Source organism: Xiphophorus hellerii, chromosome 11, assembly GCF_003331165.1.
Source record: "Xiphophorus hellerii strain 12219 chromosome 11, Xiphophorus_hellerii-4.1, whole genome shotgun sequence".
Lineage (NCBI taxonomy): Eukaryota > Metazoa > Chordata > Actinopteri > Cyprinodontiformes > Poeciliidae > Xiphophorus > Xiphophorus hellerii.
Window position 1 is genome coordinate 1,064,948 of NC_045682.1, and position 20,369 is coordinate 1,085,316.

General features: G+C 36.9%; 2 protein-coding genes across 3 annotated transcripts in view; one reads left to right on the forward strand and one right to left on the reverse strand.

The window, feature by feature from the left end:
- Positions 1-7,409, forward strand: part of slc37a2 (solute carrier family 37 member 2) — a 40,869-nt gene extending 33,460 nt beyond the window's left edge. The window contains exons 13-18 of one of the 2 annotated variants that reach the window (XM_032576472.1): positions 131-179; positions 2,374-2,447; positions 2,553-2,631; positions 6,364-6,461; positions 6,626-6,690; positions 7,042-7,409. In XM_032576472.1, coding sequence (XP_032432363.1) covers positions 131-179; positions 2,374-2,447; positions 2,553-2,631; positions 6,364-6,461; positions 6,626-6,682 — 357 coding nt within the window. In that variant the 3' untranslated portion in view covers positions 6,683-6,690; positions 7,042-7,409. The remainder of the gene's footprint in view (positions 1-130; positions 180-2,373; positions 2,448-2,552; positions 2,632-6,363; positions 6,462-6,625; positions 6,691-7,041) is intronic. The other variant, XM_032576471.1, reaches the window with a different exon arrangement.
- Positions 7,410-9,887: 2,478 nt separating this feature from the next.
- pou2f3 (POU class 2 homeobox 3) overlaps positions 9,888-20,369 on the reverse strand; it is a 55,734-nt gene continuing 45,252 nt past the window's right edge. Inside the window, exons 10-13 of the mRNA XM_032576852.1 lie at positions 14,312-14,476; positions 13,826-13,868; positions 13,571-13,685; positions 9,888-11,816 (exon numbers count right to left, since the gene is read on the reverse strand). Of these exons, the coding sequence (XP_032432743.1) occupies positions 11,774-11,816; positions 13,571-13,685; positions 13,826-13,868; positions 14,312-14,476 (366 nt within the window). The 3' untranslated portion in view covers positions 9,888-11,773. The remainder of the gene's footprint in view (positions 11,817-13,570; positions 13,686-13,825; positions 13,869-14,311; positions 14,477-20,369) is intronic.

The following is a 20,369-nucleotide window of genomic DNA, read 5'->3' on the forward strand; positions in this document are numbered from 1 at the left end:
AAACTTGTTGACAGTATTTTGTATTAGAATATTAGAATATTAGAAGTCCATATGTAATGTTAACCTTATGAAGGAGTGGGATGGTGGTCATTTCCATTTTATTTACACCTTTTGTTCGTTTTGCTTCCAGCTCTTCGTCTATAATTACATCGGACAAAAGAGCCTAGGGATCACAATCGGTAAGAGGCATTTAATTCTGGTTTTTATATTATTTCGACAAAATTTTCAGGCGGATGTTTTATCTGCTTTACCTAAATAATACATGCACAGACTTTAAACTTTTGATGTGAAAACAACTTTCCCCTGACCTGTGAAAGGTAATTCTAAAACTTTATTTCAACTCTGATTAGTTTTTAAGGCTAAATAAACATAAAGCTTTCAAAATAAACACTTTTATGGCCAATGCAGCAAAACATGGCTTGAAATAAAATTTCTTCAGGAAGCAGCAGCTGAGAGAAGCTGCATATTATGCAATGTCACACGTCTATAAATTGATCGTTGGATAGGATGGTTCTCTGTGATTTTGTTTATTGATGGAGCATGTGCTTTCTTCATGGTGTTATTTTAGTCCTTAGTTCTGACTCCTCAAAATGAAAAAAAAGAACTTTGTGTTCTTTTAAAAGAGATGAAAGCATCCAAACTTGATTTTCAGACATAAAGAGTTAGACAGATAAGCTTTATTTGAACTGAAAAGAGGTCGATTAATGGAACATTTAACACTTGAAGCTGTTAGATTTTTAAATATTTTGAGTTTAATGCATGAAAGAATTTAGATTAACATTTTCACATATACAGGTAAAAGCCAGTAAATTAGAATATTTTGAAAAACTTGATTTATTTCAGTAATTGCATTCAAAAGGTGTAACTTGTACATTATATTTATTCATTGCACACAGACTGATGCATTCAAATGTTTATTTCATTTAATTTTGATGATTTGAAGTGGCAACAAATGAAAATCCAAAATTCCGTGTGTCACAAAATTAGAATATTACTTAAGGCTAATACAAAAAAGGGATTTTTTAGAAATGTTGGCCAACTGAAAAGTATGAAAATGAAAAATATGAGCATGTACAATACTCAATACTTGGTTGGAGCTCCTTTTGCCTCAATTACTGCATTAATGCGGCGTGGCATGGAGTCGATGAGTTTCTGGCACTGCTCAGGTGTTATGAGAGCCCAGGTTGCTCTGATAGTGGCCTTCAACTCTTCTGCATTTTTGGGTCTGGCATTCTGCATCTTCCTTTTCACAATACCCCACAGATTTTCTATGGGGCTAAGGTCAGGGGAGTTGGCTGGCCAATTTCGAACAGAAATACCATGGTCCGTAAACCAGGCATGGGTAGATTTTGCGCTGTGTGCAGGCGCCAAGTCCTGTTGGAACCTGAAATCTCCATCTCCATAGAGCAGGTCAGCAGCAGGAAGCATGAAGTGCTCTAAAACTTGCTGGTAAACGGCTGCGTTGACCCTGGATCTCAGGAAACAGAGTGGACCGACACCAGCAGATGACATGGCACCCCAAACCATCACTGATGGTGGAAACTTTACACTAGACTTCAGGCAACGTGGATCCTGTGCCTCTCCTATCTTCCTCCAGACTCTGGGACCTCGATTTCCAAAGGAAATGCAAAATTTGCTTTCGTCAGAAAACATGACTTCCTTAGCCCAGGTGAGATGCTTTTCGCGCTGTGTCTTGGTCAACAGTGGCTTGACACGAGATATGCGGCAGTTGAAACCCATGTCTTTCAAGCGTCTCTTGGTGGTGGATCTTGAAGCACTGACTCCAGCAGCTGTCCACTCCTTGTGAATCTCCCCCACATTTTTGAATGGGTTTTTTTTCACAATCTTGACTAGGGCGCGGTGATCCCTATCGCTTGTACACTTTTTCTGACCACAGTTTTTCCTTCCCTTTGCCTCTCTATTAATGTGTTTGGACACAGAGCTCTGAGAACAGCCAGCCTCTTCAGCAATAACCTTTTGTGTCTTTCCCTCCTTGTGCAATGTGTCGATGGTCGCCTTTTGGACAGCTGTCAAATCTGAAGTCTTCCCCATGTTTGTGTAGGCGTCAGAACTGGACTGAGAGACCATTTAAAGCCCTTTGCAGGTGTTTTGAGTTAATCAGCTGATTAGTTTGTGGCACCAGGTGTCTTCAACATTTAACCCTTACACAATATTCTAATTTTGTGACACATGGAATTTTGGATTTTCATTTGTTGCCACTTCAAATCATCAAAATTAAATGAAATAAACATTTGAATGCAACAGTCTGTGTGCAATGAATAAATATAATGTACAAGTTACACCTTTTGAATGCAATTACTGAAATAAATCAAGTTTTTCAAAATATTCTAATTTACTGGCTTTTACCTGTAGGTATGCTGCTGCTGTGTGGAGGCCTGGTGAACGGACCATACGCCTTGATCACCACAGCTGTATCTGCTGACCTGGTAAGATCTCTGAACATCGTAACATTAGATCCTGTGCTTCCTCGTCTCATTTCTGTGCATTAGACTTTAAAGCCTGATAGACATAATATTTCTGTTTTATTGCAGGGAACACACGAGAGTCTGAGAGGAAACTCCAGAGCTTTATCAACTGTTACTGCAATCATTGATGGCACTGGATCAATAGGTATGCATTGTAAAAGCCATACATCCCCTCATCTGTTGAAACTTTGATTTTTCTAACTTAAGTGAAATTTGAATACATTTTTGGTAAGTTAATGGAATAACAAAGTCATTTTATATAAACATAAGACCTTATGTTTATATAAAATGAGCATAACCATTTGTTGTTTTCCGACTGCAAACCACAAATGGTTACTTCTCTTTCTCCTAAACTGACAATGCAGTAAATATTTCCCTTTAATCTCAAGTTAAATTATTTTCTCATGACTGGGTGTAAATGTAAACAGGGGCAGAGCTAGAGGGTGGCCATGTTCGCATGTAAATTCCAAAAGGTATAAATGCTTTTGGTGAAATCTAGGGTTGGACACTAAAACAACTTGGGTTTCCATATTTGAGAGTGGTGCCCCACATCTTGTTTGACCTTCTATTCATTTGGATTTTGAATTTTTATCAACTCTTCAAGATTAAATTAATAATCTTCCCAGAATAAAGTTGTTTTTTTATGAGAGATTGAACATTAATAATAATAATAATAATAGAAAAATAAAATGAGGTATGCTGAGCATTTTATGAAGTTATAAAGTTGGTATTAGTTTTACAGATAATTCTTCATGCCTAATGTCTGATGGAAATGCTTCATTTTTTAATACATACACATTAATTATTATCAGTAGCAGGACTTTAAAATGATTGCGCAAACAAATGTGTATTTTGAAGTAACTCTTGAACTGAGCGGTTATGTCAAATCTTAATGTAACTCAAGTTTTTTTCTTGTAATTTTAAGACGTTTTTTTTCTGCTATTAATTATGTAATTAAACAAAAATTATTGCATGTTGGCAATAATATTCCAACGTAAAGTCACAGATAAGATTGAAATAAAAGTCACTTTTTGAAAATATTTATTTCATTTTTAGAAAAGATAGCGACAAAAAAATCAATTAAAATCGGAATTGGTATGAAGAAATCGGAATGTTTTATTTTTAAGCCATACCGCCCAGCCCTAGTGGTTTCTGCGGTAACACTTTATTTGACGGGGTGTGCATAAGACTGACATGACACTGTCATAAAAATGACAAAACACCTGTCATGAACATGAATAAGTCTTCATGAATATTTATGACTGTTGTCATAAAGTGTCATTTGGTAAATAATGACACTTTTAATGCAAAGTTGACGTTATTCAAAATGTCTTTGTTATGACAACCTGACATTAACCAAGAATCATCATCATCATCATATATAATAAATATATCATAATAGTTATCAAAATTTTAAATGTTATGTATCTTTGTGTATTATTACATTACTATGCCACTTGTTATACATTTATTTATGTAATTTAACCAAAATTGTTACAGCAAGATGTCTACAAAGCACTTAAGAACTTCGCATTTAGAACATTATTTTAGGCTGTTTGAAGTAGTGCAGTACACCATCTCCACCAGTGAGACGCAGCAGTGCACCAACAGGCGTGCAGTGTGTTGGTGAAGAAAAAATCTTCATCTTGTTGGCTTCCCTAAATCAAGTTATAATGGCCAGACCTGCTGTTTAAAAAGAAGCCGAAATGTGTCACCTAATACATATCAGGTAGGTGTCTTAACTTTATTTTTTTTATTTTTAGAAAAAAACATTGTCTATGTTTCTCTTTCTTTGTAATGTTAGCTATGAGCAATTCGTACTAATGCTACTTTGCTGTAAGTTAATGTTAGGTAAAGGTATTACACTCCATAACTGTAAGGTTAACCTTTAATTTTAAACGTATTTTAAAGGCATGCAAATAGATTTTTTCCCTCCAATTTTAATCGAGCAAATTAAGAGCTGCTATGTTAGTCAAATTTATCCTTATTTAGAAACTTGGCTGATGTGACATAGTGCTTGTGTTCTTTGCTTTGTCGACTTTATCCACATGAAGACCCATTTTAGCCTAAGGACACATGATTGTTGGGGGCTGGGTGCGACAGAGGTTGCTAATGCTCTTCATTATCGAGGACCAGGTACCAGAGGAAGAAGTCTCTGTTTGACCAAAGAGAAAGAAGCAGATGAAATATTCCCCAATAAAATTATTTAAGTCATTTTTGTGTTACTATTTTCTCCAGGTGAAGGAGGATGAAAGGGAAAGGTAAGTGGGGAATAAGGAGAGCAATACGGTAATCAACATTCACCGGCTGAGTTATTAAGTTACGTTTAGACAACTATTGTTGTCAAATGTAAAACTGGTGTTTAATCTAATTATTTATTAATAAACCTCTTGAAAACATCGACAAGCCAGAGTATCTGGTTGGAAATAATTTTGAATGCTCATTAAGTGAAAAGATACACTCATGTGCCTAAAACTATACATTAAATGATGCATTTTGAACAACAGTGGCAGTCTGTATGAACTTCTGCCAAACTTGATCAGAATAATTTTGTTCAGCTCTAGTCATTATGCTTCTTGTATTAAAAAAATCATTATATTAGACTTTATAACAACCAGTCATGTCAACTCAACCTTTGTCTGCCAGTCTACTATTCTGACAATGTGCAGCAAGGGAGATTCTTGGAATGGTACTTAAATAAATGCTGAATTAAGATAACATTGTTTTTTATTTGTTTTTGTTTCTTTTTTTAAGTGACCACAGTGGATTGAGTCATCACCCACTATGAGAATGTCCAGAAGAGATTGACCAAGTTTGAATTCATGAAGAGGCTTTCACCATGATTAACATTGACCACAACCATTGCAAGAACAGCTATAATTTCTGAGCATTTCCGGACACTTTCAAAGAACTGTTTCCAGGAAAGAAGATCTCCCTGTTTTCAGAGCATTACAGGAAGGCTATAACAAAGGAGATGGCTGACGCAATCAAAGCAAAAAAATAAAAAGATGTTAGGACTGTTGAAAGAACCTTTTTTCATAAGTTAAAGAATAAGTAATTCTGTTTTAGTTTTTTAATCAGTATTTCAGAGTTACAATATGCTGACCAGAAGTTGAACCCTTCTGCACAAGAAGTGCAAGTAATCCTTTGTTTTATTCCAATGTACAAAGGGTTTGTTCTATAGCTATGATGGTAGTTATAAATAGTCCACTGTATTCCACTTTACTTGTGATAAAACTCTGTTAGTATAGCATTTGACACTGTAATAACACTTAATGTTATTACAGTGTTCCTACACTTAATGTAGTATTAATTACTACACTACATTGGTGTAGTAACACTTATGTTACCCCATTAATTGTTATGACATCTTCATAAGTCTTGCTACTTGTTTCACGTTACTTGAGGAAAGAGGAATTATTAATGACTGTGTTGTTAAAGCTTTTGACAGTGTAATAACACTTAATGACATCTGTAACTAGTCCAATGTTTAAGGGAATATATTAATCACGCAATTATAATGACCTTATAACTGTCACAGTTAAGATGACCAACAAATGATAATGTAATAATAAACAAAGATTCATAATATTTTCAATTTTGACAATTAATTATTATGACATATTTATGACCGATGATGATTCTTGGTTAATGTCAAGTTGTCATAACAAAGACATTTTGAATAACGTCAACTTTGCATTAAAAGTGTCATGATTTACTGAATGACACTTTATGACAACAGTCATAAATATTAATGAAGACTTATTTATGTTTATGACAGTGTCATGTCAGTCTTATGTACACCCCGTCAAATAGAGTGTTACCGTTTCTGCTCACTGAAGACAACAGCAAACATGTTTTTATGTGATTTTTGCAGGTGCAGCGTTGGGTCCTTTGTTGGCTGGTTTGATCTCACCCACCGGCTGGAACAATGTTTTCTACATGCTCATCTCTGCTGACATCTTAGCCTGCCTGGTCAGAAATAACACTACAATAGCACTAATTTATAAAAAATCTCTTAATAGCAGTGGTTTAAATTCTGTGTTTTGGCTTCTGTCTGTTGTTATGATGACTACCTGTAATTGTTTACTGCACACAAACTGAATAGTGGCTAATTTTCTGTTGTTTTTTTTCCCCAGTTTTTGACCCGACTTGTCTTTAAGGAAATCAAAGGCTGGTGTGGACGGATTCCCTGAGCCACAGGGTGAGTCACTAACGTGACTGGTTTTAAACATAGAGCCACCAAAAAAAAATCAGAATTATTAGAAGACAGTTTTTTTCTTGTATCTATAATATTTTTCCACTCATTCCACCCATCTCTTACACTTTATCAGTCTTTAAGCATAAATATATTTCAAATAAAATTACCTGACTTTGAGTTGCACTGTAAATGGTTGCACAATTACAGTGCATTCATGATAATTTAGAAAATATGTCATTTCAATTGGTCATTAGTCAGGCCTTTCCAACTGAAATCCAAATGAAAGTAAACAAAAGTAATAAAATAGTCATTCTCTTAACATAACTGTAATTTCTTTTATTTCTTGTTTTTTAGGTTTAAAGAAATGTAATCTCACAATCAAAACAAACTGTCACAGCACTATAACTAAATCAGATCTCTTCTTACTGTATAGCCAAAGAAAGAAAAGCCAGAAGATTCAAGTTACTAAGCTGATGATTGAAGCTTTCTTTTTGTAAAACAACAAAGGAAATGTCACTTTGCAGAGACAAATTTTGATTACCGGTATTCTAAGTTGTCTTAATGTTATTTTATTGTTTGTCTTAATCTTGTTTTTGATTTGCTGTCTCCTCACAAGTAATTCCTTGGGAAATTTGGTAAAGTCAGAGATTAATCAGATGTGCTGTAAAATGCTGTTTATGCTCAGTGTATAAAACCGTCAAATAAATAATGTTAAGAAATCATGCAAGATTCTGTCCCTGTTTTTGTAAGGCATTGCAGCTCACATGTAGCCATAGCTGAAATATGTATCTCATGTACATAGATGCATTTCAATTACAATGTGAAATATTACACATTACAATTTGTGAAATACACAAATTTTCATACGACTGAAAAAACCCCTCATCTGAGCGCAAAACCTTTATCAAAAAGCATGAGTTTTTATGAAACTGGCATGCTTCCATTAAAGCATGTAAAATTGACAGTTTATGTAAAATTCACTCTTTTAGCACTTAATTTTTTTGTGTCTTGAGTTCAAAAAATGTAAATTTATTCTCTCCTGGTACTGTGTAGCTATTTTTATATTGTTTTTTGGAATGTATTTTTCAGTCTGTTCATTTTTCTCTATTCACTGCAACATTTTTCTTGTCTATGACATCACGACATTTGCTGTGGAACTGCTAAATATGGTCATATTTTCTGGCTAATCAGTTTTGTCAATCCACCATTTTTTTCCTTGCAGCAATTTTGTAGTTGAAGTTTGGTTATGCAGAAGTTGCAAGTAAAGAAGTCAAAATATTCAGTTCTAGCATGTATTAATCCACACAATTTCTTACATCACCCCCAGCATCAGAGCCTCTTTGAAGTGTCTGGTTACATTTTATTTTTCTCGAGAATTTGCCCACATAAAATCTGTTTTTGGAGCTTTTATGGACTACTGCTTCGCCAACATCCACCAGGGAGTCAAGAGGGATTTTCTGAAAGAGGTCATCTAATTGAGGCGTCAGTTCCATCTTACTAAAATAAGGCACACAGAAAACTGCATCACTGATTGCAGTCACATCTTACACATGGTGTGTCATGTTCCTTCATGTTATTTTCTTGCACACTGTTCATATAAAGTATGTACTCATTTATTAACAAATCAGTTTGCTACAATGGAAACTTAAATTGACTCCAGAACACTGTGGTAAGCAAATGAGTTCATGATTGAGATAATGACGTTTCATTAACCCTCCATCTCTTTGCTTGACAATTCGTCTAAGGTATTTGTGCTAATTTGTGGTCTTCTATTTCTGCAAACCTGTAAATGTGCAACATAGCCTAACACTTAAGATAACTACATTATTCTAAAAATCTGTTTCACGTCTATCCTAGCTCACAATCGCAACTCATTCAACCATATTAATTTAGAGAGAACAAAGATGCTTTTTTGTCTAGCAACCCTTAAACCATTCTTGGTCTCTTTTTTATTGTCCTATCCTGGATTTTCATTTAAAGGGGGCCTGTTATGCAAAATTCACATTTTGCACATTTTTGTACTTCTATTTGGATCGCAACTACTTCTAAAACAGCCCAAGCAATTAAAAATAAAAATACCCAGTGGTTTTTGGCAATAAGTTAATGGTTTTTGGTGTCTAGAACATGGACCATTTCAAAAACCTCCCGATTTTAAAGTCATGTTCAACAGACACTTTGTTACCTAGCAACCCCAGCCAACCCCAGCCTGTCACCTTGCAACCTAAACTGAGCTCCAGCACATTTGGTCATCTGGTTATACTGCTACATGTACAGTATATGCATTATATATTGGCTGCTGGAAAAGACAAGTGCTTTATTGTTGACTTATTATTCAGAAACCACTTGGTTTTTGGATAGTAAGTCAGAAATCTCCTGCACAACCAATTATAGAATAAATTATAGTAGCAAGGGAACCAAAAATAGCTCAATCTGAAAGAAGCTCAAAATAGGCAGAACTGACCAGACCAAAATCTTATCTAAGAATGATTTTGTGCAAAAACATTTAATGAACATGTATTGTATAGCTCATATATCTATCCCACCCTGTGCAAGGAAGCATAATAGGTCACCCTTAGCATATTAACTAAGTCTTGAAATTCTAAGAGATCTATTTTTTCCAATGTCTTGGAACAGTCTGAACCTCACAAGTTAGGGTGATTTTGCTTGGAATAATGTGTACTTTTAGGAAATTTAGCTACTGTCTTAAATGTTTTCTACTCGTCAATGATCTTACAGAAGGATGAAAGAAATAACATTGTTTGAAAATAACTACATTTCCTTTTCCAGGTGTATGATCTCCAAAAATTCTGTCTCCAACCGGTTGATGGGTATCCTCCTTAGTATGGGGGAACTGTTCTGCCTTAATCCAAGAGCACACTTTTTCAGTCTGAAAGCAAGACTTTATGTTTTTTGTTTTACAAGCATTACAAGTTTTGAGAAGAAAGACATGAAGTCCTGCTTTCAAAATTAAAATGTAAGCAAAAGTATTAAAAGTTTTGAGAACAAAAAACATGAAATCATGTTTTCAGACTGAAAATGTGTGCTCTTGGATTATGGCAGAACAATTCCCCCATACCTTAGCAAAGTGTTAAAACCACTGTTTCTACAGTCCAAAACTCTTTGTCAGTTCCTGCTATTCATGGAAATTCTTTTCCTGGTGACTGCAGATCAAACAGAAGACTTCCTTTACTGATTGCAAGTTCAGTTGCATTTTAGTGAAAACACAATTTTATTTATAACATGTCAGAAAGAACCTACTGTAACAATACAGATCATAACTGAATTGGCCTTATCAAATGCTGTGACATATGTTTTTTTTCCATGCCACAGCATCATTCCATACAATTAAATAAAACATCAAATTAACAATGAAAAAAGAAATTACAAACCAAAATCGAACACAACAAAAGAAATGGTCAGACCTTCAAATAGAAATTGATAGGCGATTCATGGGGAAAAATGGATATAAAGTGGAAAATAAAGTAGCGAGAAGCTTAATTTATGTCCAGCAGACGGCAGCAGTTTTTCATGAGCTCTAAAATACAGCTTAAAGATGGAGATTTTTTTCTTACAAACCAAAAAATCCTTTAAAAATAAAGAAACAACTGTTTCTACAAATGCTTTTAACTAATTCAGGCTGATCTATTGTTTTCCATAAACCAATACTAACTAATATAGAGTAGACCCGTTTGAAAAAATAATAATAGGAGTTTTGTATGCTTTCATTTTGCCTGCATGCCATCTAGGCTGTGAAAACACTTGAAATTCAACCAAAAACACAGTGAGTGAAACATATAGGAGACATTAAATAACATTCTCTGAAAAGGGGGCTCTGTGGGTTATGGAAGTTAAACTGGAAGATTTCAGAATTACTTTTAATCATTTTTACACTAAAAAACAGTTTTCTAAAACTGTGGAAGGAAGCTTTAATTAGCTCATTTCTGGAAAATTGATTGCTTGTAAAGCTATAATTTCACCCCTTATTTCAGGTCTAGTTCCTGTTATCTGCCAATTAAAGTGTTAATTTTAATTTCATACTCTCATCATAGAAATTAATGTTATAGCTGGGTCAAACAGGTAAAACTTTGCTTTTGGACTGAACAGTGCAGGCTAACATTAAGCTACTGTAATAACAATGACTTGTAGGAACCTTAAAAATGTACAGACAATGCCTAAAAGTCTGGTCTGTGCTAGGAAACCATCCAACTTAAATCTTAAACTTTAATTTTAATCCTGATGGAAAAAGAAGTCAGATATAAAGATAGAACTTTGCTAATGTCTGAAATGTACAATAAATGCAAGCTTGAGATACTCAGGATGATCAAAGGTAAATTTCAAACCACATTTGGATTGTTTATATCTCAGTATTTCTAGACTAGACTTGTTTGGAAAAAAGTGATACTTTGTCCAATTTTATGCTTAAAATTAGAAAAATTACTTAAGCAGCATTGGTAATATTATTAGGTGATCTAGTGTTAATTTCATTTTTATATTCCAAAGAATATTTTCCTAAAGTGATAAGAATGCAGTATCTCTATATTCTTATCCCTTGTCCTTCCATTTGTACTGTATCTAATGTGTAATATGTGACTAACTTTTAAACTTATTTTGTGAATTGGGGCTATATAAACAACATTTAAACTAAATATGAGCACACCTAACCACTGTTAACAGCATATTACCAGTTTTGTCAAAGATGACGTAGGAAGCAGTTTTTTTAGTTTTTTTGTAATGTTAGTGAATCTGCAAATGAGTCCTTCAACATTTAAATCAATTATTTGGGTTTTTAGCACGAGTAGTCAAACATGAGACTTCCTGCTGTCACTTCTGATGATTATTTCTCTTGATCCTTCATTTTTCAGTCGAATAAGGAGTCCTGTAAGCACTAATCGAACAGCTCCTGGCTTCTTGGATCTTCCATGAGTGATGAACTGGCAGGAAATGTGTGTATTAAAGTCCAATCCTTTATAGTCCCGGTTTGTGTTATGTATCTGTTTTGTTGGTATAGCATTGAGTTGTAACCCTGCTTGAAGCAGGGAGAGTGTTAATCAATCTTCAAAAGCTTCATATGTACAGTTTGTGGTACTCAGTGATGATAAGCAGCAGGATTCCAAGTGCGATACCAAGAACTGAAACAATAAAGCATCATTAATCAAAAAAAATATCCTTGGATAAAATGGACAAGTATGATTGAGTATTAGGGCCACAGTAAGAAAATAAAAAAGTAAAATTACAAGAATAAAGTCATAATATTACAAGAATAAACTCGTATGAGAATAAAGTCATAGTATTACAACTTTATTGTCGAAATAAGTCATAATTTTGACAAAATAGTATTATGATTTTATTCTCGTAATACCACAACTTTATTCTTGTATTATTTCAATTTTATTCTTGTAATATTATGACTTTAATCTCAAACAATTTATTCTCATAAGATGACTTTATTTCTTAGTATATCCCTATGCTCCGTCGCAGACAACACAGTCAATACATAATTAAACCTTTAATTTTGTTGTCTAAACCAGGGTTTTCCATTTTGGAAGAGACATCTGACCAGTTAACAGATGTTAACAGTTGAGTCAGTTAACAGCATAGCTAAAATAACACAAACATCATCAACACCCAATATGTTTTTATCAATGCTATGTTTTTATTATTATTTCTTCAAACATTTCTAGCAGAAATGTGCTTTAAAATGAACATTTTTGATATTTTGTTTATTTTCTATGGAGGATCAAAAACTCACAATGAAGTCCAGTTCCTGATTTTAGGAACAATTTGTCTAACTCCTAAAAGTAAATTGTTTAAACAATTTACTAAAAGTGTTGCAGCAGGAAACAGGTGTCCGGGCATCCTTAAAAATCTTAAAAAGAAACAAAAATGAAAGCTTTAAAATGTCTCAAATTAATTTTTAAAAAGCAAGATGACCTCAAATACATTAATCCCAGGTCCTAAATTTTGTCTTGGCAGGACTGTTTAATGCTGTATGTTATGTTTGTTTTTTGTTCGCAGAACTTTGAGTCGCATTCAGACATCTTCATTGCATTCTGTGACTCGAACTAGCAGCTACTTCCTTTGGTAGCTATTTAGCTAGCTTTTTTGCATCTACCATGGGTGCAAAGGACTGATAATATGGTCCAATGAATTTAAATGGTTGATTCATGCTTTGAAATTTGAATTAAGGTGCATTTTATTTAGAAGTTTCAGTTCTTATTTTGGTAGTTTTACCTTTAGGGGAAGTACATTCAACTATGTAGAAAACAAGGATAAACAGTGAAAGAAGGAAATGCCAAACATTAAATCTGCTGGTTTTAGAGTCATTTTAAACTCCTGGGTGACGGACACAATGCATGTTAGTTCATTACATTTAGTGTGTTTATGGATGTGTACAGAATTAATGAAAGTCAAGTTAAAAGTTAAATATTGATTTATTGGCATGGCACCTACAGTTGCCATGTCAACAGCTGGTTGTCATCCTATTCATGTTAAACTGTAGTAAGAGAGACTTCAAGAATCTGGTATTTACTTAGATGTTTGAATGTGTTTAATATGGTCTAAAATCACTCTAAAGTCAACCTTTTGTGTATTATGTAAGAGCAAACAGTAGTTTGATGATTCTGTTTTATTTTTCTTTATAGCTCTTATGGTATATTCAACACAAAATCGTTCTGAAGACATAGTGTGAGCGACCATTATTCAGCCACGAATGCTATGAGTTAGTGCCAATTTTTCACCAGTTGACTGGACAAAATTCATACATTTCTGTGGAGATATAGGTCTTTAAAAGTCTTACGTTTGAGTTGGTAAAATTTACAGAAACCATGAGAAAAGCTTAAGGTTTCACAAAGTAAAAACAAGAAATCTTTAGTGTTAATTTTACCTCGGTGCACTGTAGGAAGCTGGGTTGACCTGAGAGGTCAAAGCAACTGAAGCTGCAGATAGACTGTTGGGAGACGGTTCCCGACTCGTGCTGTTTGGGGATGAATTTGAAGAAACTGAAAGGCAAAAGTCCAAACATAGTCAAAATCATACAGATTTTGCTTAGAGTAGTTTGACATTTCAATATTTGAATTTTGACAGAAACTACCCAGACTTTCAGGAAAAGGCATCTGCTACATAATTAAAAAGTGCTTACCTCCACCTGAAGCCAAAGGGCTGTAGGACCTTGAAGTTGAGGCCTAAAACAGTTTTGAAACAGATTTTGATATTGTATGATGAAGAATTAAAATATGCAAATATAAAAGTGTGTAACCTCAAATGCCAAATCTTATTTGTTATATTTGTCGTGATTTGAGGAGTCGGACATATAAGAATGAAAAATGTGGAAATTAAATCATTGTATGGTTTTAAATAACATATTTTTGAAATCAATACAAGACTATTAGTATATAAGGTTATTATTGAGGTATAAACATGTACTTTAATCAATTTGTACAAAAATAAATTATGTTTAAATTACTAAAGGATGAAAATAAGTTAAAAAAACTAAAGAAAGTAACAAAATGGACAATCTCGAATAGTATTTGCACTATTATTATTCAGAATTAGATGAAAAAACAAACAATAGTCTTAATAGTGGGTGTAAACCCAATGGAGTTTATTATCAAATTGTACAACTAACCATTCTGGAGTTGTAGCTGTGTGATTTGACTGGTAAAGTAGCTACAGGACAGTAGATCCTTTTCTCCTTTTGACGACGATTACAGAACCAAACTCGAACCACCTCCTTCTCCATGGAAAGTTGCTCAGAAATTAGGGTTATCTCCTCTGAGTTGGGCTTTGGATTCTGAAAACCAAAAAAAAGATGACTGTCTGACTTTAGAAAATTATCTAATCAGGACAAGTGTACTTTCAGTGACATTCCAGAATCCTGTGGTATAATGGAGCATAGGCGAAAATTCAAGATGAGAGACAACACGCCCCCGCCACAGCCAATCGGAACCGGTGCGCCGCGCCGCACCAGCTAATCGTCGTTCACGGATCCCTTCAAAGGCTAACCTACCTTGGGTCTACCTGCTCATCAGTCGCGCTTTGATTCTACGTGTGTGCTTTTCCTACCTCTCCGACATTCTGTCAGCTAGTTCCAGCTGCCTCCCCTTCGTCAGCAATCCCGGTCCTTCCGTCCCCAATCCGGCCCGCAGAAGCACCCTCCGATCGTCCTTCCCTTCTTTCAAGGCCCAAATCCAGGGATGTCCCTCGCCTGCCGGCTGCGCTCCTGTTGACTTCCAGCTACTCCTCACCGATCTAACCACCCGGCGGCGGCAAAGCTGGAATTTTTCCGTCCTTCCCTCATTCATGTCGCAGGCGTCCTCTGCCATCCGCCTGGTTCCCCGCTCCTGCTCACCATCGTCGGCTGCTGCAGCTCACTGGCGCTGTCCCCTGCAGCCAAGCGGTGGTTGTGTCCACGATCCGCCGCGGCTCCACCGACGCACATCGGCTCTTCCTGCTCTCGTCCCATCCTGAACTCGATCCGTTGCCTGAACGTCTCTCCCAGTTCACCTCCGGGAGAATGCCGCCATCAGACCGCTTCGCTCACTTCCGCGCATCTCGGCTCGCAGCCGGCTCTTCAGCCTCATCAACGGACAACCTCATTTGCGCCCTTTGGGGCGTTGTCTAAGACGTACCCAAGCCCGACTCGTTCACTTTCCGTTCGCATCACTTATGGAGGAATTTAAAGGTGCATAAACTCATGGAATATATAAATAAAGAAATACAAGAGACTCGGAACTCCTTCTGCACATAGTCGAACGGGAAGAGATTTTTATGCACATCTGAGAAACCAAATCATCACATTCACATCGTTACAGAAATCCAAAACTTTTTGATATCAGTTTTTTATAGTGTCCCAGCTCTATTGGTGTGTATTGGGAAGCCTCGGCCAATGGCGTTGCTCTCCTCCATATGCGTAGCACTTCTGGCTCGGTCTTTCACTAGACTTGTATTGGAAGTTCCGAGAATTAGGAGTTGACCTCCTGGAATAATTAGAGACGCCTTGATCAACATCGGCTCAGTTTCAGACGAACTATTAGTCAAATCGTTTGTTCCTAATCTGTCCAAACAGCTTACTTCCCAAGTCATATTTTGGTCCAACTTTGTGCTTTGCATGCAAGGGAAAGGGAGTGTGTCAGGTCAGTTTGACTCAGTCCATTTGACACAGTACATTTCTTTTAGGTTAAAACATATGTTAGTGTGAACCAATCAAACAACATAATTTTTAACTATTAACATAATTATATTCCTCTACACATGCCACTGTCAGCGCACCAGTACCTTTAACTAATGTTTAGCTCGCCTCCTATTGCCGATCTGTCTTGGCATCTTCAGGGTCGTGATTAGCTCAATTCGTGCTAAGAGCCGGGTTTTAAATCTGATCCGAGTCTCACCGGCTCCGCCTTTGGCGGACACTCTTCGTCAGCTTCAATTTGGTATTTCCCCACCCTGGCCACCATAACCCCCCATCGCTTTGGATCGCTCCAAATCTGTCAGGAATCCCAGTTCGTCTCTTAGCTCATTCTGCCCTCCAGCCCCAGCTGCCCGGTGGTCTCTTAATCGCAGCGCCATTTTCTTTAAGTGTTCTGTGACCAGTAGAGGGGATTTATTTTAAAGTTATATATAAAATGCACCTGAACACAATTGGAGTTATGTGCTCATAACTTCACGAGCGTCCTCTTCAGGTCATTCATAGTTCGCAACGTAGCTCGCCCTGACAGCTTCCTTCCTCCTCATCTGTCGGTTCCGACTCATATCAAGGAGGCATACAAGCAGCGAGTAGGCTACGCAGACATGGGCATTAAGGAGGTCCGTTTCATCTGCACATGCCGTCAGTCCGACACGCAACAAGATAAAACCAGACAACGTTTTTTCTGATAAATGATGGTCACTCGTGCTTGTCGCGGTTGCTATGCGTAATTACTGCTGGAGCTAGTTGCAGCCAACCACAAAGCACACTCGCATAAAACAAGCCTCCCGTTCCCTGATAGTCTGACTGCTTACCACCAAGTCGGACCGTCGCTGGCAATAAAACTTACGAAGATCTAACTTCCCCGTCATGTGGCAGATTACCTAAAAGCTTTATCAGTAATCCCTTTCTGTCGGTTGCAACCACCCGTTCGAGCCGGGCGTATGAGGAGCTTTCATTGGTTTAAAACAGAACACCAGCCCCCGACGTCGACTCATGGTCTCGTGTACGTGCTCTGGTTACCGCTTCAGCAGGAATCCTGACTTATTCTACCCCTTTTCCCGCGTTCTCTAAATGATCTTTTTGGGGGATTTACAGGACAGGTGCAGGCCCCTATTATCTAGGTGCGCCGCATCCATGAAGTCATGCTCATCTCTTAGCGATCCAACTTAGTCTCATTGCCCCCAGTACAAAATAAAAACATTCCAGGATTTCAAGAATTACAAACCATGCATTTATCCGTAGTTGCATTATTAATTAATTAATTAAGCAGGATTCGTATATCTGTGCAACTTAAACATATCACAGCAGTTTAAAGTCTTAAAATTTCGATAATGTGGTTTGTAGTTTATTTGCAGCCTTTTGCTGCCATCTGCTGGTCAAATTAGATATAACTGTTTTTAGCGAGCGAAAATAATCACTTTCATTTATTCTGCCTTCTTTATTTTGTAGACTATTCGCAGCTATATTAAAGAACTAGGACCTGAAATCTCTCCTCTCATCCTTTACGGGATGCTAGTGGTGGCTGTTCCATTTAAAGAACTAGCATTAAATAAAGGGAGCACATCACCTACGTTCCTCTCTCCCGAAGTCCCCACAGCTCTGCTCGGTCTTTAAATTCTTGGCTTAAGAATCCAAGATGCATGGGCTTCCCTCTGGCCATTTCCAGATCACAGGCAGCCAGGACTGCCCCTCCAGGTCCAGTCATAACTCCCACATCTGCCGCCGTTCAAGGCGTCCCTACAGCTTCCCTTCTTCAGCTATTTCCTACATCCGCAGTCTGCTCGTGGGAATCAGTTTTCACGCTAAGCTTCAGCAACCTAGCACATCATCTAGTCTTTTCTCGAACCCCGCTGTGAAACTCCTTCTCAAGGGATTTCTAAGCATAGCTCCTCTAATCCTGATCGCCGGAAACCTATCACACTCCCATTACTTAGGAATCTCATCACTGCGCTCCGATCCGGTGCCTTCTCCCCCTACATCAAAGCGCTCCTCTCATGCGCTTTCCTCCTAGCCTTCTATGGATTTCTTAGACTGAGTGAGTTCACATCTGCATCTAAAGTATTCAATCCGTCAAGAGATTTATCTATCTCCGATCTTAAATTCTTCCCTGCCCACTACAACCTCCTTATAAAGCACACCAAAACGAAAGGTCCATGTACTATCTCCACTGCACGCACAGACGGTCCGTTCTGCCCATTCCGCGCAATGTTCAAAATCATGTGCAAAAGGCATCAACTCAGCCACGAATCCAAACTCCGGTTTCTCACTCCTGAAGGCTTCCCTATGACCGCTAACTGGTTCATCCGCCACATCAGACTGACTCTAGCAGCTTACGATCTTCCCCCTAGCCACTTCTCGGGCCATTCTTTTAGAATAGGCGCTGCCACATCTGCCGCCGTACAAGGCGTCACTACAGCTTCCCTCCTTCAGCCCGGCCTCTGGTCATCCTCGGTCTTCTCATCTTACATTAGACCAGATCTTTCAGCTTTGCTCGAAGCTCAACGTTCAATGTCCGCAGGTGAGCATCTCATCAAATGACTGGTGGTGGAGCGTTTGGCCATCTTTAACATCTATTTCTATCTAGGAGATCCGGCCCGACTAGCAGTCCATGGCTCGGCAGCAGCAGTTTCATCTACCGCAGTACATCAAGCATCGTGCCTAACAAGTCTTGTCAGACTGCAGGCCCCTGTCAACGCTGCTCGCGTGGAATGTGGAATGCTAGCATACATTGCTACTTGAAACATAATGAATTCGAGGTAGTTAGAATTGTTATGAAATAAAGCGCATAATTTTTTCTTATGAAATGAAAGTGTCTGAAATCTACTTAACTTCACAGCATCTTGTGTAAGAACAAACAAAAAAATGTTTGGGCATAGTTGAAAGATGCTTGTCTTTCAACTATGCCATTCCGCATAATTTGAGTGTTAACAGTGAGCTCAAGGCACAATTGATATGACAAAATGCAGTTTAGGCCGCAAAGGTAAGCTACTGTAGATGCCAATATAAAAATGATAATTATTAGCATTAGTCTGGCAGTAGCAGCCAATGACATGCTCTATTTTGCTAACATGCTAAATGTTGCTAATTAAAACATAATCGATTATACTGTTAAAATTTAAATACCTATTAAATAAAATAAAATTTTATCTATCACAAAAAAGGTTAACCAAATCATGTGCCCAAAAGCATTGCCTATTTATGCTTTTGCTTTAGCAGACATGTTTAGCCATATTATGGCTAAATATGCTTTATTTAGAAATAATTGGTATGCTAATATACAAGGAGGACATAATTCACAACTTAAGAACTTAGAGTTAGAAGAGTTTAAAGCTCAAAGGTAAGCTAATTGCTAACATCAGCACATTAACACTACACTTTGTTCTAGCAGGCTAGCATGCTAAATGTTTCCAATTTGACTGTTGATTATAAACCTTATTCCTAGCTCCTTGAGGCTTTGCATGAATTGTAAGTTTCGACTTCCTCCGCAAATCGGAACTGCCATTTGTGTACATTGTAAATGCTTTTTCTTATAGTTGATCATGTTGCTTTTCATGTCTCCTTATTTCTTTTATTCCTCCTAATTGATGGAGATGTTTATGCAATATAGTCATCATAAGGTATTATTTATAATGTATGCTTTATGCATTCTAATTCTATTGCTAATACCATATAAAAAGAATAATTAATGTTACCACTGCACTCCAGAACTGAGGGGGATGATGTTTCATGTCATCGGTGCAGTCTCTACCGTTTCTTTTACTATTAAATCAATATAATAATAATTTACCATAATAAACAAACTACTAATCTGTTCAAGTTTGTTATGTTGTTTTTGTTTTTGAGTTTTAAGGTTTTGAGCATTCTTAAGAAATAGAATGCATAAATAATACCTATAGGTCAAGTCATGGCAGTGACAGGTATAGTAGCACCAGTGGCGTGCGCTGAGGTTCATAGCTGGTGAGGCGCTGACTTCATCATAATCAGATTTACAAATATAGACCCCCTGCATGTTATTGTTTACATAAGGAAAGTTTGCGCATGCGGACAACGCTGGAGGGCAAAAAGACTATTCTTTAACATGTCATCCATAGCCGCGCTACCGCCGTAGAATAACTCCATTAACTCAAACAAACTTGGACATGTAGATATTATGTGCACATATTAACTAACCATGAATGTTTCCACAGAACCTTACTTCAATTTTAATCATTTCTCTGGTCAAAGTTTCATTACATATTTAGAATAAAAACGGATCAAATTTTAAACTATTTCTAAACCAGATTTTCTTATTTTTAAAACTTTTTTTGGACATGCGGAGCATAGCATTTCGGGCTGTGCTCCACAGTAAAGGAAAAAACCGTTAAAGTACAACTCAAAACCACGTCTTTCTCGCTCTCTGTATATGCGCAGCTACGCGCAGACTCGTTGCCATAGCAACTGACAACGCCACAAAAAAATCACTCAGATACTTCCCACAAAGAGCAGAACATTCATTCTG